Consider the following 23056-nt stretch of genomic DNA (forward strand, 5'->3'; position numbering starts at 1 on the left):
TATTGTATTAAAACAGATACGAAAAAGGATGAGAAACCTCCGAAAGAACTACCTCTTCCTGACGTCCAGATTACATCAAAGCACTGTAAATTTTAGATGGTTAACACCAGAGGGGCTTATTGTGACTTGGCAAGAGAAGAGGTTTAGACTGGATACAGTAGAGAAAGCGGAAGACTTTTACAGGCAATATTGTGCTTCGGAGGAAGACCTGAGGGATCTCGGAGAAGAAAGAGTTGTGGTTGAAAAAAGAAGGGATATTGAACGAATGTTAGAGAAAAGAGGGATAGAGCAAAGCATGGAGGAAGCGAGAGGGGGAAGAGGTCAAAATAGGCTAGAACAACAGGGGAGAAGCTCAGAAGAGGCAAAGGAAATAAGAATTACTAGAAGCACAAAGACACGACAAAAACAGGACAATGGGAGAGGAGTATAAGATTTGGTCAACAAATATTAGAGGGCTGAATGCACCAGTAAAGCGTGGGAAAGTTTTTAGTAAGCTTATTAAACTAAATGCGGACATTATCGCCTTACAGGAGGTTCACATAAAAAATGATCAAGAATACCTATTAGAACAACCTAAATTAGGTAGGCTATATGTTTCACTAGACGTGAAAAAAAAGGAGGAATAGCTCTGTATATTAAGCAGAAGATAATTTCGAAACAAATCTATAACAACAAAGAGGGAAGGGTCTTGACAGTTGAGGCTAAGGTGAATAAAAAAATATAATAATTATTGCAATATATACCCCAAATGGAGCTCAAGTATCCTTTTTAAAAAAAACTTCATAATAAGCTGAGTGATATAGAGGTAGATGGTTTCTGTATAATCAGAGATTTTAATGTGAGTGCAGATAAAACAAAAGACCATAAAAGTACAGAGGCAAGGAAAGGAAAAAAAAACCTTCCCAAAATCTTTTTTGAGATGTGTACAGATCTTAGCTTACATGATGTTCGGAGGGAAAGGAATTACGATAAGAGGGAATACACATACTTTTCTAATAGACACAGATCATGGACCAGGATAGACATGCTATGGTTTACAAAAGAATTAGCCTCGGAAATTCAAGAAATTGATATTGAACCTAGCATCTGGGCAGACCATAATCCGATAAGTTTTCGCTTGAAAGGACAAAGGAGCAGGCCAAGATGGACTTTCCAAAGAGTGATTCTTAAAGAAAAAGAATTTAAGGAAAGAATGGAGAAAGAGATGCACCTTTTCTTTCAAGCAAATGACAATGAGGATACATCCTTGCAGAACATTTGGGATACGGCAAAAGCATACATGAGGGGTGTAGCAATTTCATACATGGCCAAGAGAAACAAAGAGAAAAAAAACAATATAGGAAGAGGCTCAAGGAAGAATACAAATAGGCTGAAACATAATTTCAGAGAGATCCTGAAAACGAAGGATTGAAAAACAAAATGGATTTAATTAAACATAAACTATGTATAGAGGATTCGGAAAAGTTAGCACAAAAATTACAGGCAGCTAAGCAAAATAACTTTGAACACGCGAATAAACCGGGAATATGGCTAGCGTATAAACTAAGAAGGCAGAAAGAGAAGCAACGGATTATTAATTTGGAAGACGAGAAAGGAGAGATTCAGGGGGAGGAGACTATAAAAAGGGGAATCGCCCAAAGATACTATGAAAAACTATATAAGAAAAATGAGGGGAAAAATGCAGAAAGGATAATAGAATATTAAGAGAAGGCAGACATACCAAAGATTCCAGGGAAATAAAATCTATGTTAAATAAGGAAATAAGAATGGCTGAAATAATCAGGGCTATAAATAAACAAAAGATCAATAAGGCGACTGGCCCAGATGGAATACCAGTGAAACTATATAAAGAACAACAACATGTGCTCAATCAATACCTACTAGAAGTTTTCAATGCCATATTAACCGATGCTAAAATACCTAAGTCCTGGTCAGAGGCAAATATAATATTGATTCCAAAAGAAGAAGCGGAAAAAACATGGATACAAAATTATAAACCTTTATCATTATTGAATTCTGACTATAAAATTTTTGCCTCAATAATGGCGGATAGATTCAAAAAGTACCTAATTGGTTTCATACATTCGGATCAAAATGGGTTTTTACCAAAAGACAGACTAAGCTGAATATAAGAACAATCTTAGGCATTTTCGAATTTTATGAATCGCATAGTGATCGTCAAGTGGCACTTCTGTTCCTTGATGCACAGAAGGCTTTTAATAATGTCGATTGGCAATTTATGATCCAATAGCTAAAATTAATGGATGTTGGGGAAAAAATTTTAAACGTGATAACTGCTATATATTCTGAATAAAAGGTCCAGATCATAATAAATGGAGAGACCACTGATAAATTCAACATACAGAAAGATACAAGACAAGGATGTCCTCTTGCGCCATTGTTATTTATATATATATTAGAAATTCTTGCTAGAGTAGTAAGACAAGAAGAACAGATTAAAGGACTTAAGATTAAGAAAGAAACATACAAACTCCAAGCTTATGCAGACAACTTAGCATTTATATTAGAAGACCCAGAACAATATATATGCAGTGTTATCTTCATTTTAGATGTCAAAAGGGTCTCTCTCTCTCCCTCCCTCTCTATCTGCCCTTGGTCTGCCACTCCTCTTCCCCCACTCTCTCTCTCTCTCCTTCTCTCTCTCCTTCTCTCTCTCTCTTTCTCCCCCCCTCCTATCTGCTGCTCACCTGGCAAGCTTCAAGCTGTTGTCCAACAACCTCCGGGGTAGGCAACCTCGTCTCTTTTATGACTCATGGACTTCAATTCCCAGAATTCCTGAGTCAGCCTAGCTGGGCTAGCTAGCTCTCTCCTGCCCTTCCTGCTTCCTTCAGAGACGCAGCAAAGGGAGGAGCTCCGCCCAGAAAGCTTTTCAGCTTCTCGGAGAACACACACACACACACACACACACACACACACACACACACACAGAGAGAGAGAGAGAGAGAGAGAGAGAGAGAGAGAGAGAGAGAGAGAGAGAGAGAGAGAGAGAGAGAAGCAGGGAAGTGCAATTGCCTCTCTCTGTCTCTGTCTCTCTCTGCAAAGGCAGAGGAGGCTGGGAGCCACAGGGGAAGGCTCAAAGAGCCGCATGCGGCTCCGGAGCCGCAGGTTGCCGACCTGTGACTTAGGTCATAGCTGAAAGCTCTTGACCATTATTTGAATGCTGTTCCAGAACATTTCAGTTGGAGAAGCTTCTCAATGTAGGGCTGGTTAAGTAATGCTGGACTGCTGCCTAATGCTTATCACTTTCCCCTTGTCAATTTGTCTGCTGTGGGTATAGAGTTGCCACTGCTAGCAAAACCTCCACATTGCAAACTCCACATGGCTGTGCATATTTTGCTAGGCTGTTTCAGGTCTGCTTTGGCTAGATCCTATGGGAAGTCCCCTCAGAGACTTGCTGTGACATTGGGCAGACCCATCGAGGAAACCAGTGCTGGCATTTTTAGCAGCAGCCACACCATGAAATATCCATCTAGAAATCTCTTCTTAGAGATTCCAAAAAAGACTGGTTATTTGCTAAAAAAACAAGTAATGTTCTAATTGGCAGACCAGCCTCTCTCTCTTGAGGTTTGTGAAATGTTATTGTCAATGGCTTAGCTTTAGAATTTAAAACAGCCATTCTGATGTACAAATCAGAACTCACCTGATGGGCCAGCTGTGGATTGCATGTCACAAATCCTTTGAACACAGCAGACTGTTTTCTCTTTAGCAGCAGATTGGAGGATATTGATAGAAAACAAATTTGTTGCTGTCTTTTTCCCGCTTTTCTTCTGATATCATAAATATTGCACCAGAACTCCTGTAGGTAGACAACTTTTTGCAGTCCTAACACAGTGTTGCAAAAAATGATCATATTTTTAGCCATGCTTTTATTTGCATAAACAAACAGGGTTATTTTTAGATGGGTGCAAGGAAGAGAGAGACTTTCTTACACATTGACTGAAAATATCGTCTATTCATATTAATAATAGTAGTAAAGTTGGAAGGGACCTTGGAGGTCATCTAGTCCAACCCCCTGCTCGGGCAGGAAACCCTACACCATTTCGGACAAATGGTTGTCCAGTCTCTTCTTAAAAACTTCCAATGTTGGAGCATTTACTGCTTCTGGAGGCAAGCTGTTCCACTGATTAATTGTTCTCACTGTCAGGAAGTTTCTCCTTAGTTCTAGGTTGCTTCTCTCCTTGATTAGTTTCCACCCGTTGCTTCTTGTCCTGCCTTCAGGTGCTTTGGAAAATAGCTTAAATCCCTCTTCTTTATGGCCGCCCCTGAGATATTGGAATACTGCTATCATGTCCCCCCTTGTCCTTCTCTTCGTTAAACTAGACATACCCAATTCTAGCAACCGTTCCCTATATGTTTTAGCCTCCAGTCCCCTAATCATCTTTGTTGCTCTTCTCTGTACTCTTTCTAGAGTCTCAACATCTTTTTTACATCGTGGTGACCAAAACTGGATGCAGTATTCCAAGTGTGGCCTTACCAAGGCATTGAAGAGTGGTATTAATACTTCACGTGATCTTGATTCTATCCCTCTGTTAATGCAGCCTAGCACTGTGTTGGCCTTTTTGGCAGCTGCAGCACACTGCTGGCTCATATTTAAGTGATTGTCTACTAGGACTCCGAGGTCCCTCTCACAGTTACTACTATTGAGCATGGTGCCACCTATGCTGTACTTGTGCATTTGGTTTTTCTTGCCTAAATGTAGAACCTTGCTTTTTTCACCATTGAATTTCATTTTGTTAGTTAGTGCCCAGTGTTCAAGTCTGTCCAGATCTTTCTGTATCTTAAGCCTGTCTTCTGGAGTGTTGGCTATTCCTGCCAGCTTGATGTCGTCTGCAAAACTTCTTAAGAGTTTCTTTTCCATTTTTTTCATATCAGTCTTACTACATTCAAAGAAAGTGGGGGGGGAGGTCACTTGCAAGACTACTGGTTGCTTGGCCTGCCCATGTTTAATTTCCTTTAGCCATTCCTAAAAATATAACCTATGCTTGTAATCTTGGGCCATAAGGATCATTGGCTGGGTTCACACAACGCAAAGATCCAGGAGCTTAACTTTTTTTTTCTGGCTCAACAGATTTGCCTAGTTTTTAAATGGTCTACTGGGATGCAGCTATAATAATAATAAAGTTGGAAGGGATCTTGGGGGTCATCTAGACCAACCACCTGCTCAGGAAGGAAACCCTATACCATTTCAGACAAATGGCTGTCCAGTCTCTTCTTAAAAATTTCCATTCACAGCTTCTGGAGCAGGTTGTTCTACTGGTTAATTCTTGGAGCTGGGCCAGACACTCAATTTGACTTAATTTTATTTATATGAAATGTTAATAAAAGTTAAATATACAGTTCTTTTCCAGTCATGTATTTGATGGCTTCTCACCCCTGCTTTAGATAACAGTGCATAAATAGCTCTGCTAGGTTGACCAAAGCCTATCTCGATCCAAGATTTTGTTTCTCGCAGTGCCCACTAGATACTGTGGGGTACTCACAAGCAAGAAATGAGGGCATTCCCTTCACCTGATAGTTGGATGGTACTTCCCCCAGCTTGGAAGCGTTCATGATTAATAGCCCTTACTGCGCCGGTCCTCATTGGGTAAAAAAACTATCCGAGATGATTATCGCTACGTTACATACTATTGAATTAAACAGGTTAAGAACAATGTATTTGGTTTGTAGATGAAAGGAAGGGCCAAGGTAGACTTATCTTAGAATGAGTCCTGTTAAAGGACTGCCGAGGGAGGACTACCTAAGATGGAAGCCAAGTTCTCAATAATAGCAAAATCAAACCTAGCTCAGTTTAGCTTATGTAATGATCTGATCTCTGCTAGCAATCCATCAATGGTAGGAACAAACGTCAGTTGGCTTTACACATTTAGGCGATCGAGCAGGTTGGTTTGGTGATGGCTTCCTGACCTATATGAACCTAAGCAATTGTGAGCTTCATTGCCGTCCTTCAGAACTTTTTTTTTCCAATTTCCCACTCTCGTGGTATCCTTTCCACCAGCTCAGAACTTTTTTTTTATTTGTAATTTATTGATTTTTTTTAAAACACAAATCATGTAATAATTGGTGAACAGTGTGTTTTCTGGGTTTACATTTGTAAAACAATCACTAACAATTGATTTCTATAATCCATAATCCACTTCATAATTTTAATTGATTTCCTCATTTCCCCAAAATATCCAATCATTCTGGTTGCGTTATAATAATAATAATAATAATAATAATAATAATAACAGTCGTTATTGAAATTTGTTTCTCCCACAAGATTCTAAGTATTCTGATTGGTTAAGATTTTCCCAAAAATTAATTACATTCAAAAATTTAATTCTATTTTTTTCCATATGAATCATCTCACATTTACATTTCTTAAGGAATAGATAAAATAGTGAAAAAAAGAAAGGAGAGCAAGAGTAAAGAAACATAAAAAATAACATAGTACTTAAAATATATATCCCTCCTAAGCTAATATATATTTGTTTCCAAGATTTCTTATTCTTTTTAACCATAATAAAAATATGTTTAATCTTTAAATATTCCATTTAATACATCTAGTCATTTAGTCCTTTAACTCTTATTCAAAACATTTTTATCCATTATAATTTTCTTAAATTCAATCACATTTAATTATCTAAAACATTTCCTTTATCTAAGCCATTTCAACTTTTTTATATTACTCATATCAAGAAACAGAATAAAAAGGGGGGGGAAAGCATACTATATTATTTAGGGCATTCATCCCTCTTAGAGTGACATATATATTCTAAATCTTTTCTATTTCTTTAACCATATTCAAACAAATGTTTATTTTTAAGTATTCTCTCTGGTAGGTCCCATCATCTATTTTTTTTATTCCCACTTTGGCCTTTTTTCTTTGCTCAGTATCTTTCTTAATCAATGTATTTTGCTGAGTCAAAAAGTTCTTCCATATGTTTATAAATGTTAATGTAGATATAAAAAGTAAATTAGATGAAGTGCCTTTGTACGGGGCTTCTGCCTTTCCATGTTTGTTGAAAATCTTTATTTCTTTCTCTCTGCTTCTCTTATCATTTCCTTTCTCTCCGATATTCCGGACATTTCTGCAGACCATTTTATCCAATCTGTTTTCTTGTCCTCAGATTTATTTTTCAATCTTAAGGGATAAGTAGTTTTTTTCCAATTCTTGTGGTTTTTCCCCCCACAGGGATTAAATCATGTTTCCTTGTTTTGTTAAATTCCATCTTTAAGTCTCTATTCTCAATTTTGTATCCATTTATCTATTGTATCTGCTCCTTCTCTAATGTTTTTTTCTGGGAATTTTTGTTGTTGTAGAGTTAACTTGGAAATAGATTGATTTATATTTTCAAAGTTATTTTGGATTTCTTTCTGGTTTAAAATCATTGTTATTTGAATTAGTTGCAGTATACAACTTATCTCCTCCTATGGAGTATTTATGCTTTCTTGATATATTCTTTCTACATGTCTCTGATCTATGATGGCCAAGAATTTGAGTTTTTCTCTTCTTTTCTTTTCTCTGCAAATAGCTTTAGGGTCCCGATTAAATAGATGTTTGTATTCCAAATTGTTCAAAAAAGATTTTTTTTCTGATATTTATACTTCTTTCAATAGGTGTCAGCATCTATTTGTTTTTAATATTCAAAATGAACTATTATCTTTAGAATGAGAGTCTTAACCATTCAACAATTTTAGATTTATTCAGATTTGAGTTTTAAATTTCAGGTTTTATATTTGTTTCCATTCCATATATTTTGATCCTCCATAAAAAGATTAAGTTGCCACTTCCATTTGTATAAGGGTGGGGCAGAAATCCCCCTCCTTCCCATTTAGAGGCATTTTGCTTCTTGGGGATCTTTTCCAGGAATCAAAATATAGAATAGAAAAGAGAAGATCAAATTCCTCACTCAGTTTAAAGCACACAAAACCGGAAGTCCAGATCAAAGCTTTTTCAGCTTTTAAGCCCAGTTGGTCAAATGCTGCCATTTAACAGGCCATTTCTTTGCAAAACCAAAGGTTCGGAAAACCAGCAACGATTTATACAATTTTATTGCTGTAGATACCTGAAAATTTACATGAAAACATGATTCTCAAAAGATTCTATTTAGTGATTGGAAAGTGGGGGGTAATCTGGGATCCTTTTTAGGCAACAGTGGGACCTGGGTATATGGATATGTTTGTGGGGTGGCTGCATGACTCCATATGAGCATATTGTAAATGCCACAGAAGTACCAATAGAAGAGAATATTCTAGCATGATGATGTTACCTAGCTGGGTAATAAAACGTCTGCAAGAAGAGAAACTCAGAGAGCATCAAGGACCCTACTGTCCCAGAGGTGGACAGAAATGGAAAGATATTCAGAGGTTAAAATATTTGGAATGGTCCATTTTAGAGTCAGAAAAGTTTGCACCTCACCCTAAAACAGGCTTCCATTTTACTGAGATTGTTTTATACTGAAATTAAATTGGACATGATCCCTGCAGCACTATTTTGAGCATTTCTTACTCCAAAGGCAGTCCTATTTGAGTCTAAAAAACAGCTTACTGCCTGGGAATATATTCCAATGTAGTTGGATATGGTTAGGGATATAGAAGAGATGTAGTAATATGTTACATTTTCTCTCATAACTTTTTCAAAAGTTTTCACGGGGGGCAATTCACAGTTTTCTCTCCTGCAATAATGCTCTGGATCCAGTCAAGATGATCGAAGACCTTGGTGTAGAGGCCAGGCTTATCCGGTTGGGCACAAGGATCGGGTCCCCAAAATACAATGCCCTGGAATTGCCCATTACAGATGATGGGTCCCCCAGAGTCACGCTGTTGAGAAAAATCAAACATGAAACATTAATAGCGTATCTATGAATGGGAAGTGGAGCAAACAATTCTGTCCATTCACATATAGCCCCCAATGTTTCACTTCCATGTTCCCCAATCCAGGATCCTTGTAGAAGAATTTAACTCCTTGAGTTTCCCTCACCAGAATCACCAGTATTGGTAAGTCTGGAAATCTAGACACCTAGAAGGCACTTGAGTTAGAAAAAGCTGTAACTTTGTATATTCAAGGTTAGATCTCTGTCATAGCTTTGAAAATTGGCATCATTTCTTTAGGAGTCTGTCTTAAAACGGATCATCTTACATTACATGTATCTATGCCTCCTTCCAGGACACCTGCACAGAATGTTCTGCTTGTCGCTGGCAACCTCAGTTGTGGGTGAGCTGCTCGACACACTTCATAATCGAGTAGGTTAATGTTAGCACAATGAGGGACATCGGGCAAAGTCTCTGGAAAAAATAAAAAATAGGCAAAATTCTACCTTTCACAATTTACCACCTAGATGCATATAGCTATAATTTCCATTGTCTCCAACCAGTGGAGCTGATCTCATTGCCTGGAATAGGAAGAGTTCTCTTTCAAAGCCATTCAAAGGGACTCCTGGGAAAAACAGATTTACTTAAATGTTTTTGTCAAGATATTAATAGGTCTTAAATCAGCTGATGGGCATTTGAAGGCTTCCCAAATTTCTCCGGCTCTTTATGCAAAGATTGCCTTGTTGGAAAAGTGGGGCTTTTGCTAGTTCAAAAGTTATAGAACTGATTTCGTGTCCCCTAGAGATGACCTAGAATGGGGGTCTCCAAACTTGGCCACTTTAAGACTTGTGAACTTCCACTCCCAAAATTCCTCAGCCAGCATATCTGAAGATGAAGCAGACCTGTAAGTTTGTGTTTTGTACAAAAACAAAAAGCAAGGAATCTTGTCTAAAAGATCTTGTGGGGAGGACAGATGAGGTGGAAATAGGTCTAAGGAAACAAAGGAAAAATATCATCTGAATCAGACAAAGTGGAACCTGAGAATATGGAATAAACCCCAATCCCAGCAAATCAACAAATCAAGAACTTTTGAGGATAAAAAGCAGTCCTAAAGCTCACCCACTCCTTGAGTCATCTTTAGATCTACAACTTAGGAGTTTCTGTCCGTCTAGCTCGTGCCTGGCAGCCTAATTGAGAAGGATGTGTCTAAACATGGTGCCCCAGTGGTTAGTTGAAAATTATTTCTGTGAGTCCTTAATTATTTCCCAGCTCTTGACCAAGGCTGTGTGACTTGTCTGCTCTAGCCACACCTATTTGTAGAGACCTAGGTAGAAAATAAGGTGGGCTTGCAAGATCTACCAATGTTGGCAGGCTTGAATGTGTGGATGACCAGAAGCCAAAGGTGAGAGTGCATGTAACACTTCCATGGCCTTAGTAGCAATAACAATAGCACTTAGGCCTATATGCTGCACTCTCTGGGTGATTTACAACATCCACATATTGCCCCGAACAGTCTGAGTCCTCCTTTTATCAACCTCAAAAGGATGGAAGGCTGAGTCAACCTTGAGTCCCGTCAGGATCAAATTCAGGCTGGGAGCAGAGATAGCCTGCAATACTGCATTCTAACCACTGCACCACCAGGACTTCACTCTGCAACCATCCACAGAGATTTTATATCCATCCAAGGATAGGCCAGGTTTTTGAGTTCATATTTGGTATTTTGAGAGCGAGTAGTTAATATACTCTGAAAACATCCTCCGCGAGACACTTCTCTATTTATAAAACGGCCATGGCCGTTCACAAAACACCCCATTATTAAAGGTAATGAAGTCACACAAGACTGCCATGCTAATGGGACTGTTCTGATTCCCAACAGCACTGCTATAAATAAACCTGATCATATAGGGGTTTTTTTTGGCTATACAGCATGCCAGTTCCTTACTTATTTCTTTTATTCCAAGGACCTTGTGGGTGTGGAACTGATGAAGAAATGGAATCTTAGAGAATCCCATTGTCCATCCACATTCCAATATTCATGGGTGACATAGTGGGACCTTAGAGCTAGTTGATGTTACATCAAAAACTGGGTCTGAGAATATAGACAGAGATCCCTACCTTGAGGAGATGTGATTTGGCCCCATCCCATAACACGGCAAACTGATCCCACAATGGGAGGGATGGAAGGCAAGCTGAGAGGCGCGATGTGTTCACTGTAACTAACAGGTTTGTTCAGCCTGATCAACATAATGTCCTTGTCCCATTTGGTAAAGTTATTGGTACAGTCAAAAAAGTACTTCTCCTTTGGGAATCTTCTCTGCTCCTTGTCAAATTGCACACTTCGGTCATGCACACCAACGTATATTAAGATATGTTTCCTACAAGAAAAACAACAAGAGGTTAACAACAACAACTTAAATTAAACTCTATATTACTTGGGATGGTCCTTGACCTTATTTTGGCCCTCAAGCTGGATTGTTAGCACCTGAAAGCTGGAAGAGTTACAGTCAATGTCCTAGAGATCTGGATTCACTCAAGAAATTTATTCAAGCTGATTGAATAAGCTATTTCCATTGTTTATGTAAAATCTTGAAGCGTGAATTCACCTGTGTTTAGCACTCAGAAAGCTCAGCATATAATAGGAACATTTCTTTCTTGACTTGGATGTGTATTGTGTGAACGTTGCATTTATAAATTCTAGATGACTGTGTTAAAGATAGAACCCATGTGGTTATGGTACTAATGTTATGACTTTGAATTGCGCACATCCTCTCTCAACCCAGCCTATCTCAAAGGATGGTGGGATAGATACAGACGAACACAAAATCTGGATGGTGCCCACTCTGCTCTTGTTTAGAAGAGGTATTAAGATGTAGTGCCTCACCCAGGCCTTTGATAAGGGAGAGAGAAGCCTCTCACTTCATCATCTTTTTATCTTTTGTGTTTTACTGATTTTTTTTAAAAAAAAAATTTTTATGGCAAATCCACAGAGTGAAGCAGCATATGGTTAATATTTTCTGGTTAGTTGCACAGTCAGTCAGATATTTAGACTGGATTTGGCATTTTTATCCACCTATCAAGTCCTTCTCAAGGACCTGGGGTAGGCAAAATTTTTGGTTCCATGGTATTAAAGGGTATTCAAGTAATGTTCCAGATTTTGTTATTTTTGTTATTATTATATTCCAGAAAAAAAGGAAAGATATGAATACTATGGTGAAGAAGATGGAAATTCAGCCATAAATATAAACCGCATTGCTCAAGATATGATTGTGAGGAGCAATAGCAGTAGCAGCGGAACACTCATTCAAAATGCACAGAGAAGTCACTAAAAACTAGCAGAAACATTATAAAAAAATCTGGATAGCTAAACACGAACTCCCTCAACCCTTCCACATTCTGTAATGCCCTCACCTGTTGCAGTGTTTAGCGGTGAGCACCCATTCCTCGTTGAGCAAAGTCCCACCGCAGAGAAAACTCTGAGACCAATATTCATACAAGGCTACAAGGAAACGATGTTCATTTATGTTACATTCATCACCTCCAATGACCAGCTCAGAAGACTTTTGTGCTGCAAAGAAACCAAAAAAGTTCAGTGTTCGGCTGTGGAGTAGAATAGAATCGCTTTCATTAGCAGTGTTTCTATCAGTACACTAATTTTGAGGGGTAACAGATGACTGTGGGACACACAGCATCAAACTAGTTGAATAAAATGGATTATTTGCAAATCATATATATGCCTAAGCCCATGTAGGTATATATATTTATACACACACACACTTTTGAGAAATTAATATACTAATTATGAAAATATAAAAATTAATTATTATTGTCTGTTAATTAGCTATTATTGATTGTATTTTTTAAAAAAAAAATCATGAAGCAAGACAACATGCTGTACACCAGGCATTAAGGTTGTTATTGTAAAAAATCAATAAAACTCTTACCAAAAAAAAGAAGAAAATTTTAGCTGAATTGTGGTCGAAAGTTGAGGACTACCTGTAGATGGCTAAATCTGACTTTGTAGGTCTGTACAGCTATACGTTCCAGTATTTTTTTGCACACCAGTTAGGATGCTTGCACTGGAGCAAAAAACTGGGATCATCTTAGTCAAATCAGGACAATGGCAAACATAAACAGTAATTCCTGGTTTCAGGTTTACCATCCAAGAGAAATTAAGTAGAAACAAAAAGCTTCAGATCTAAAAATTAATATTCTTCACATCTCCAGTAATGCTGCATATAGGTTAAACAGCATGATTCTGAATAGCAGCAGCCATTCTGAGGGCTGAGATCTAAGGCATCTGGCCTTAGGAGAAGCTATGGCATATTTTGCTTCACTCCTCCGCTGCTCAGTAACTTAATGGTATCACTGCCAGTCAGATTACGCTAATCAGTTGAAATAAGAAGAATAGTTCAGATGAGCTTCTAAAAAGGATGGACATTTGGAAGCATTTGGTCCAGAGTCTGATCTTGCTGTACTGCATTGCTAAGCAAAATATATGGTCTCGTGATGGGGAGAATAGGGGGCAGAAGGAGTGAAAGTGGGAAAGAGATTGATGAAAATGGAATTTAATCTATGGGAAGTTGATAACATTAGCATTTAGTTCACTAAACACAGTTTGAGCCAACACTGATGGCAGTAAAATCCCTACATACCTGTTTTGATATTTGTTTCAGAAGCAATGACCCAGATATTGCACGCTGTATAATGCAACAAATCTAACAGAATGGGAGCTAGGTTAAATCCAACAGATTTATTTTACCAGTTTGGACAAAAATCAATGGCCATCTCATGCACCATTTTTTAAAGACCACCTTAACACTAAAAACCCCTCCCCAACTTTTTTCTCAATGCATCTTATATTAATTAATAAGTTATCTTCCTCTATTGAAGTCAGTTGCCAAATAAATAGAAACACGAAAGGAAGCTGACCATATTTGGGATTATATATTTTTAACTGGCTAGTTTTGCTGATATGAATAAATGTATCAATTCATACTATCATTACAAATACAGCAATTGCACCAACTGGACCTTGTTCGCTCACTCTGTACTTGTGACCTGCTTATACATCTACAATTAATAATTACATACAAGTTGACTCCTGTAACTGGAGGTTTAAACCAAAAAAGACACCTAAAGCTCCAGCCACCCTCCGTCCATTGTCCTGGCTCTTACCGTAAGAAAGCTGTAGTATCAGAAGGTTTGCTAGCACTCTGATCAGCACCATAGCTTCAACTCTGTGCAGCAAGCTGTTTGCCTGGAATTTAGAAACGGGAATAATTTTGGCAAGAATGCACAGTTCAAAATATTTGATTAATCACTTTGTTCTCTTCCACTCCGAGGGAGAAGGACAGATGTGGAAAGAACGCCAGTTTCTCACCTGTAAGATCCCAGTTCTTTACTTAAACTTGAGATACCGTATCAGTCTAATCAGATAACCCAAGCAGAGACTTCTTGATCAAGCAGCACTTTACTTGGTCAAATTAAGCAGCTCGGTGGCCAACAATCTGGAACACTGACAGAGTTATGTCCAGAAATGTCACGTCTTAGAAAGTTGGTAGCATTGCTTTATACACTTTGTTGGCCAATTAAAATCTGACAATAGAGCCATTACATCATAAGAAAGACATCAATCATTCCTGTACACTCCCTTATTCCCTCCTTCCATGTATATTCCATCCATGTGCACATTTCCCAAGCTTGCATGAAATTTCTCTGGTGCAAGGATTAAATTAAAACTCTTGCAAGATATGAAAGATAAAGGGGGATTAGCATTATTAGAGTGGGAAATATACTACCAAGCATCGAGCTTAACTTGGCTAAAAGATTGGATGGATTTGAAAAATACTAGAGTTTTAACAATAGAAGGACATGACTTGCAAGCAGGGTGGCATGCATTCCTATGGGACCAAAAACATAAAATACACAGATACTTTCAAAGACACATAGTTAGGAATGCATTGCTACAGACTTGGGAAAAAATAAAACAAAAACATTATACAAGAATTCCAATGTGGTTATCCCCAACAGAAGCTCTGAAATACCCAAACTTATTGGATATAAATAATTAGATATAAGGAATTAGTAAATGAACAGGGAAATCTGAAAACAAAACAAGAATTGGAACAAGATATTGGCAGAAAGATTGACTGGTGGACATTTACACAAATTCAATCTAAATATACAGAGGACAAAAAATTATATGAAATCCAAAATGAGCCGCAATAATTGGATAAAATTAGAAATAAAATTAATTAGCAATTTATATAAATACCTATTGAGATATAAAATGGAAGACAAGGTTGTCAAAGACACAATGATTAGATGGGCAAAAATTTTGGATACAATATAGAATTGGAGAAATGGGAAAAAATATGGGAAATAAATATAAAATTGACTATGTCGGCGGCATTCAAGGAAAACCAGTTGAAGATGTTTTACAGATGGCATCTTCCACCAGCAAAGCTTGCCAAGATGTTCCAGAACAATTCGCCAACATGCTGGAAATGTACAAAAGTACATGGAACATATTATCATTTATGGTGGACATGCCCAGTTGCAAAAAAATACTGGACCACAATAAGAAAATGGATCGAAGAAATAATAAGCCAAGCCGTAGACTGGAAAACAGAGATCTTTTTGTTGGGTATTTTAAACAGGAAATACAATAAAGAAATATGGTACTTAATTTTACATATAATAACGGCGGCAAGACTAGCATATGCACAGTGCTGGAAAAGTGAGAATATACCATCAGAGGAAGAAGTGATAAGAAAAATCCTGAACTGTGCTGAGATGGACAAATTAACAAAAGAGATAAAAGAAAAGGAAGACACAGAGTATTATATAGTATGGAACAAGGTGTATGTCTGGTTGGAGACTAGAAATAATAGAGGAGAATAAATATGGAAAGCTCAAAAGTGAAAATATGTGTATAATAATGTATAATAATAATAATAATATGAATTATTCTTAGTAAGAAGTAGAATATGAAGGAAGGAAAATGTAAATAAGAATAGACGGGGTAATAAGGACAAATATTCTAAAGAAAAATAAGGGAGGAAATGTAAATAATAGATTACCATTACATAATTGCTGTTTAAAAAAAGGGAGAGGAATATATGTGTGTGTATGTGTGTTATGTTTTGCTTTGTTTTGTTTTGTTGGTTAAAAATAAAATCAATAAAAATTCTCTGGTGCAAAAGCTGATTAAAAAACCAAGAAACCAACAGTTAGACTAAACAATTTCCCTTTGTTCCAGAACCCTTCATATCCTTATGTAACTTGGCTCTATATCATGCAACCTGAACAGTGGTGGGATTCAAATATGTGAACAACCAGTTCTCTGTGTAGATGATGCTTCCGGAAGTCCATTCTGGGCCTGGACAACAAAAAATTAGCTACCGGTTCTGCCGAAGTGTTGCAAACAGGCTGAATCCCACCACTGAACCTGAAGCACAAAAGAACACTGATAACAAGACTGGATATGTACCTCAATAAAAACAGACCTTTCCGGAAAGCAAAAAAGCCTAATATGTGATTAATGCAGTCTATGTAAGAGGTTGGTGCAGAATTCACTTCAGCTTTAGAACAGAAAGAAAAAATATTTTTTTCTTTTAATTGGAAATATTTTTAAACCTAAAAAAGCCAGGGCACTTAGACCATATAAAGGCAACCACACACTCAGTTGACATCATCTTATTTGTTTGGATGATGTGGAAAAATGACTGTTTCCGTATTATGAATAGTGGGGGCAACTGATACTAACTTAAGTCCAACTGGTTTGAAAACACTCCACATTTTCCATTGTAGGATTAAGTTTTGGAAAAGGAGATCAGGAAAGCTGGCTATGCACAGCACTAGACTGATGCTTTCCACAGCTGTAATTTGCTTGAATTTGGCTTGTTTAAAATTAGCCTTCACCTTTAAATTTCATTTCCCAGGCAGGATGATAATTGTGGAGAATTAGGGAAGCTGAAGTCTGTACAACTGGGGGGAGGGTATCCAGTTATGGTACCAGAATGGCTCAGGAATTCTGGGAGTTGAAGTCCACAAGTCATAAAGGGAGACATAGTTCCCGACTTCCGCTCTAGAAGCAGCTGGGCTTTTGGGGTTGGGACCCAACAGGAAAACAAGGGGCGGAGCTAGAGCATCCTTGCTCCCATTCTCCCGGTGCTGCTCTAGCTTCCCCGTCGCTGATTCTGGCATCTTGGTGGCCTCTTCTGCAGGTGAAAGTCACTTTGAGGAAGCCGCTGCTTTGTCGGCCTCATTGCGGTGAGAAGCCGGGACCTCGCTCGCAGCCAGCCGGGAAGAGGAGCCTGGCTGCTCCGGGCCTTGCTTCTGTCCTCAGAGGTGTTTCCCTGGCAATGCCGACCCTGGGAAGAGCGCGGGAAGGCCCAATGCTCAGGGCGCCTCCACCCCGATGTAGGTCTTTGTTTCGCAGGCTGCGTCGTCCTGGCCATTGGCACATCAGTTTGAGGGATGGGTAGAGATGGAGAAAAAAAAACCTGGAAAAATGAGGAAAAAATATTTCTTCCTCCACTTTTTTCCCAAAACTATATTTTAAAAAATGGGGGGAACCCCTCTTTTTCCCCCAATTTTTCCAGTTTTTTTCCAGGCCTCCCCATCTCCAGGGGTGAGGAAGGTTGGAGTCCAGTGGATGCGGTAGCAGCAAGAGGAGAAGGTCAGGATGCTTTGGGAGGTTTGGACCCCAAACAGCCACAGTTCTGGTTCTGTTGATGGGGAACCTGCCTTGCCTTCCCCGGGCATCCATGGAGGAAGGGGCTCATGCAGACAGTCCTATTTTTCTTGGTTGCCTCCCCTTTTTATGCTTGGCACCCCCACCCCCCAACTACTACAAAAAGGGGGCTCAGGGAGGGAGGGAGGGAGGGAGGGGGTGGAGGAGGTTGGTTTGGGTGAAATCTGCCCTCTCAATTTGTCCTGGGCAGAAGAAGTTATTTCCATTCAGACCAAGCCCTTTGTGACCTCACCCAAAGACAGTCTTCTCTGTAGTACAGGTAGTCCTCGACTTAATGAGCACAGCTGAGCCCAAGTGAGAAATTTGTTAAGTGAATTTTGCCCCATATTATGACTTTTCTTGCCACATTTGTTAGCGCATCAATGCAGTTGTTAAATTAGAAAATTAGTTAAGTTGGTAACACTGTTGTTAAGCGAATCTGGCTTCCCCCACTGACTTGGCTTATCAGAAGGTCACGAAAGATGATCATGTGACCCCGGGACACTGCAGCCAGCATAAATACAAACCAGTTGTCAAGCATTGGCAGGTAAATTGCATGACTGTGGAGAAGCTGCAATGGTCATGAGTGTTAAAAATGCTGTTGTAACTTTGAACATTCACTAAATGAACTGTTGTAGGGCTTCCTATAGCAAAGGAAAACTGTTTGAAAAGAATGTGCATCCAAGCAGACTTAATGCAAAAGGTAACCTTGCAGCCAAATGACACTATTCCACAAGTTTAATAAACCATCATTATCATTAGTTGGGTGACAGTATTGGCCCAGATAGCTTGTCTTTTCTTTTCATCATAGATTAGCACTTACATGAAGATTAGGAACATTAGCAAGAAGGTTGGGGTACATCAGATTCGGGCATCAAGATCCTCCCCCCCCTCCTTGCTTTTGCCTTGCTTTTGCTAAAACAGCTTGAATTTCTAATAGCCGAATTCTCACAAAAGCTGGGGTAGCCTTGAAATGGAATGGGGCAGAAACTATGGTTTGGTGAATTGTGGGAAGCCACTGTTTTATCATGTCAGTTACAAATGAAGCCCTCATACAAGTGTTTTCTTTGTGAGAATACAACATCTGTTTTGTATCTGAGCATAGGCTGCTGTTGAACCCAGCTAATGTGTATAAATCTTAATACTACAGGTAAGGGGCACACACTATATCACATGTGGCATGTCATTTTTCTTATTGTTTTCCTGTCTGCAGGCAAGATAACTTTGTACCTTTCATCCCCCCCCCCCAGGTAATCATTTTAGGAAAGGTGCTCTTCTCTTATTTAAAGTGTCATGAAGTCTTAATTAAAGGGACACAACTAGCAATTTAATGAAAACTTATGCTTTCTTCCCATTATTCAATTGAAATATTTTAGGAGCTATCATTTTGGTAGATGCAAGTTTCTTTCAAACTGCATCTAGATTGAACTAATAAACAAGCAAGATGTTTATTTAGTCATCTGTTCAAGGTTCAGGATGTTTAATTGTTTATTAATCTGATTATCCTATCAACCACACCCATTTTTATTATTTTGGGTCAAAGCCAGCAAGCAGAACCGCAAATAAAGTATCTGCTTTCAATTTCTTGTGAGCATTCTGATGTCATATATATCATTTCTGTTCAGTAGGCTAGAATATATATCTAGAACTGATTTGCTAAAATCTAGCTTGTCTGCTGTAAAGTTTAAGGAGAAAACCATATTTCCAGTCTGCTATCAGAAGGTTTTTTTTAAAACGGGAAGGAATATTAATGTATTAAATTAAAATAGCTGTTTGTCACTGGTAAGGATGCCAAGGCTTTTTTCTATTTAGCAAGAAGGAGTTCCAGACATATTTCTATAGCTGATGTGAGCAGATTTAATTTCTTTCACTGATTGCAGCTAGGAAAATCAGACTGTACCAGGAGTCCTTGACAGGCAACTCAGTTGTTAAAAAAAACTGTTAACTAAGTCCAATCTCATGACCACAAATGTGCCTGGCTGAGGAATTTTGGGAGTTGAAGTCCACAAGTCATAAAGGTTTGAAGATCTCTGCTTTATAGTGTCCAAAGAATACTATCCCAAACATCTGGGTGAGGACAAAGGGTGGGAAAGGTCTCCAAAACCTGACTCACAAGGAAGCCAAGTAAAAGGGTAGCTCTTACGGCCCCTTCCCCCATTCCTCTGACCTTTGGAATGTTCACTCCAGCACTGAGATAATTGGAAAAGAATTCATGTTGGTATTTACATTCATTACAGAGGAAAGGATTACAAGAAAGTAAGAAGGCATACAATAGGGAGTAGACAATGATTTGTGAGCAGGGTTCTACTTAGAATAAAATATCTAGGGAAATCCTGTATTATATTCTTTGGGGAATAAAATTGCCATGGGGAAACCTGATCTTTTTCCTAAGGAAATGTCTTCTAATAGTTGACATTTTGAAGCACCAGGATATATCAATTTCCTGATTTCATATCTATTTTCAGAAAATGTCTGAATCCATTAGAAGCAAGATAGGGAACTACAAAACAGCTCCATGTGACAGTAGGTTCCCCAACCAAAATCAAACACGGGGCTGCTGGTAGAACTACCTTGGTTAGTATAATTGATGTATGTGAATGTTGGCGTCTCTGCATTATGGATAAGAAATGATTCTGAGAAACGGTGATCAAAGGAATGTCCTGTTCTTTTGCAGGTTGACAACTGGGATGAACTTCGGGAAAATGGCGCTTTTCCAGACAAAATCTGATGGTCTTTTGTCTGCCAGTATCTTCCCCTACTCAGGATGTTGCACTGCTGAGTCCTTTCTGTGTGTTCCTCTGAAGGATTGTCTGAAATGGCTCTTGTCTGCTTGAGCATCTGAATCATTTAATAGTACAAAATCTTGGATATTACCCATTCTAATAAAATGCATAATACCCATGCCTGTGTTTATCCTGCTAACTCCGTTAATGATTCATGAATGTGTTCTACCACTTGCTTTATCTATGGTAATGTTCTCAAAGAATGGGACAGATGTTATTACTGTGGTATATGTGGTGCTTTCTCACTGGACCCCTGAAAAAACCCTAATATGTGATTAATGCAGTCTATGTGAGATGTTGGTGCAGAATTCACTTCAGCTTTAGGCCATAGGGAAACCTGATCTTTTTCCTAAGTATTCTGGAACCTGAACTATGATGCCTTGTAGTTCTGGTCCAGACAGCATAAACTCAACAAAAATGATTTTACTCAAATATTTATTGTGCAGGAATTCTAAACAGAGACTTACTATGCTGTAGATGCATCCAGTCTTCGCATATCTTTCCATTTTTCGGAGGTAAAAAAGCAGTAATTCTCCATATCAGCTGAGCGTGGTTACAGATGCCATCCATGCGTACACATGCTTGGTTTCACAAAGGGATTTTACAATACTCGAACACAGTTCTAGCTTGCTACAATCCGGTCCAGCACACTAAGGAAATGTCTCCTGACATTTTGAAGCACCAGGATATATCAATTTCCTGATTTCATATCTGTTGTGTCCTGAGCCTGTGAAAGCAGGCTTGGGACGTTGCAACAGTCCCGGGAAGTTGCAAGCTGCCCGGGACCAGACTGGCTGGCGCCAGCACTCGCACACATGTGCGAAGTGCAAGCGCGCCAAATGTTCCCGTTTGGCCCGGGGTTCGTCTTTAAAAGGAGCAGAGGAACTTGGGTGTTGTCGGCGTTGTAACCAGCATGTTGTATACCAATAAAGAGGCTCCTGAGAACTACCAACTACTTCATGAGTTATTTGCCATTCGCTGAGGACTTAACACTGGCGACGAAGGTGGGATGCCTTACAAAGACTGCAGACAAATTGTAAGCTTACCCTGGAGTCCTGAGCAGCAGGAAACGTTATTAAATTCAGCAGCTGCCTGCCAATTCAGCAAACGTTGGAGGTAAGCTGGCTGATAGACCCTTCCTGTACTACTGAAAGATGGCAAAGATAGGTAGGCTTTCCGAGTTCGATGTCACGCATCCGGAAAGATGGGAGTCTTACGTGGCCAGAGTAGAAAACTATCTTAAGGTCAATCAAGTGAGAGAAGATAGCTTAAAAGCCGCCACCCTGCTGTGCGTTTGTGGTCAAGATGCATTTGAGATCGCTGAAAACCTAGCAGCACCTGCACCTCTAGAATCTGTTATCTACACAGACTTAAAGAAATTGCTAAAGGAACACTTCCAGCCCAAGTTGTCTGTCATCGCTTGGCGCCATACTTTTGAACAGAGGGACCAACGGGCTGGCGAATCAGCTAAAGAGTACATTGCTGCATTGAGAAAAGCCGCTAAACCTTGCGAGTTTAAAGATTTAGAAGAAAGGCTGAGAGATAGATTTGTATGTGGACTGAGACATAGAGAATTGCAGCAGAGACTTTTTGCTAAAGAAGACTTATCATTCCAAGATGCCTTGAGAGAGGTTACTGCAGAAGAGGCAGCAGGTGGCACAATCAAGAATATGAGGCCAATCAGAAGTACTCCAGAAGCTGTGTCTGTGCACCAGGAAGGAGTCCAAGAGAGCTCAGAAGAGGATCCTGATGAAAAAGTAGACTGTCTCTACCCAACGAAAGAAGGGAAGCAGAAGGAAGGCAAGGAAAGGTCTTCAGCTGTCCCCAAGTGCTTCGGGTGTGGAGGTCGCCACAAGAGGACCGACTGCAGATTTCGCTCTGCTATCTGTAGAGCATGTGGAAAGCAAGGCCATATTGCAGCTGTGTGTCTGGGCCGTCAGAAGGTACAACTCCGGGAAGAATTGCGCCTGAAAGGTACCAGGGTCCCCAGCCAAAACAGGGTGGGTTTCTGTGCTTCGCAAAGAAGCATCTATAGGACAGGCACACACAAGCCCATTAAGAAAAAACTGTCACTTAAAGTGAAGTTACAAGGGGTTCCATTGGTCATGGAACTGGACACTGGGTCTGCACTTTCAATCATTTCCATACATACATTCAGAAAGATTTGTTCTGGTAATGGATTTCAGGCCAAGCTTAGGCCTTCTGACATTGTGTTAACAGACTTTCAAAACTCCAGAGTGTGTGTTAAGGGGGAGGCCACCCTTAACGTACAGTATAAGGATTTTGAAGGTCCATTAGATGTATTGGTAGTAGGGGGTGAGCGAACGAGTCTCATAGGACTCGATTGGTTTGAGGCCTTGGGAATACATGTCACAGGGCTCAATAGCTTGCAAACAATAGACCTACAGGAAGTCTGCAAAGAATTTGCAGATGTCTTCAGCCCACAGCTGGGCACATACAAAGGACCCCCTGTGTCCTTAAAACTAGACCCCACTGTCACTTCTATTAGAATAAAAGCAAGAAGGGTCCCTTTTGCCCTAAAAGGGAAAATTGACACTGAATTGGACAAATTGATTCAGCAAGGAGTCTTAGAACCTGTTGACTCCAGTCCTTGGGAGACCCCCATTGTCACGCGTCTTAAGGCTAATGGGGACATTCGCATCTGTGCAGATTACAAATGCACTCTGAATAAGGCATTGCAGCAACATGCCTATCCTATACC

At 39.3% G+C, this 23056-nt stretch overlaps 2 protein-coding genes across 3 annotated transcripts in view; one reads left to right on the top strand and one right to left on the bottom strand.

The window, feature by feature from the left end:
- Nucleotides 1–20499, top strand: part of LOC120300133 (cytochrome c oxidase subunit 6B1-like) — a 68162-nt gene extending 47663 nt beyond the window's left edge. Inside the window, exon 3 of one of the 2 annotated variants that reach the window (XR_005554551.1) lies at nt 20017–20033. Coding sequence is in view for 1 of the 2 variants with exons in the window: in XM_039325749.1 (XP_039181683.1) it covers nt 20226–20279 (54 nt within the window). In the remaining variant the exon portion in view is untranslated. Of the gene's footprint in view, nt 1–20016; nt 20034–20225 lie in introns of those variants that run through there. The other variant, XM_039325749.1, reaches the window with a different exon arrangement.
- LOC120300123 (thrombin-like enzyme crotalase) lies at nt 6828–14362 on the bottom strand. The gene is made up of 6 exons (XM_039325727.1): nt 14195–14362; nt 13990–14071; nt 12223–12379; nt 10930–11189; nt 9143–9288; nt 6828–8823 (listed from the first exon to the last, which is right to left on the bottom strand). The coding sequence occupies exons 2-6, from the start codon at nt 14039–14041 to the stop codon at nt 8650–8652; spliced, it is 789 nt and encodes a 262-aa protein (XP_039181661.1). The 5' UTR covers nt 14042–14071; nt 14195–14362; the 3' UTR covers nt 6828–8649.
- Nucleotides 20500–23056: the final 2557 nt, after the last annotated feature.

The sequence above is a fragment of the Crotalus tigris genome, unplaced genomic scaffold (genome assembly GCF_016545835.1).
Source record: "Crotalus tigris isolate CLP2741 ecotype Arizona unplaced genomic scaffold, ASM1654583v1 scf7180000024338.4412243, whole genome shotgun sequence".
Taxonomy (NCBI): domain Eukaryota; kingdom Metazoa; phylum Chordata; class Lepidosauria; order Squamata; family Viperidae; genus Crotalus; species Crotalus tigris.

Excerpts from the sequence above, each read along its gene's own strand:
- LOC120300123 (XM_039325727.1), bottom strand. The coding sequence starts at position 14,041 with ATGGTGCTGATCAGAGTGCTAGCAAACCTTCTGATACTACAGCTTTCT. Across the intron at positions 11,190-12,222 it reads ACCGCTAAACACTGCAACAG|GAAACATATCTTAATATACG; the intron begins GTGAGGGCATTA and ends TTTTTCTTGTAG. Across the intron at positions 8,824-9,142 it reads GAGGCATAGATACATGTAAT|CGTGACTCTGGGGGACCCAT; the intron begins GTAAGATGATCC and ends TTTTCTCAACAG.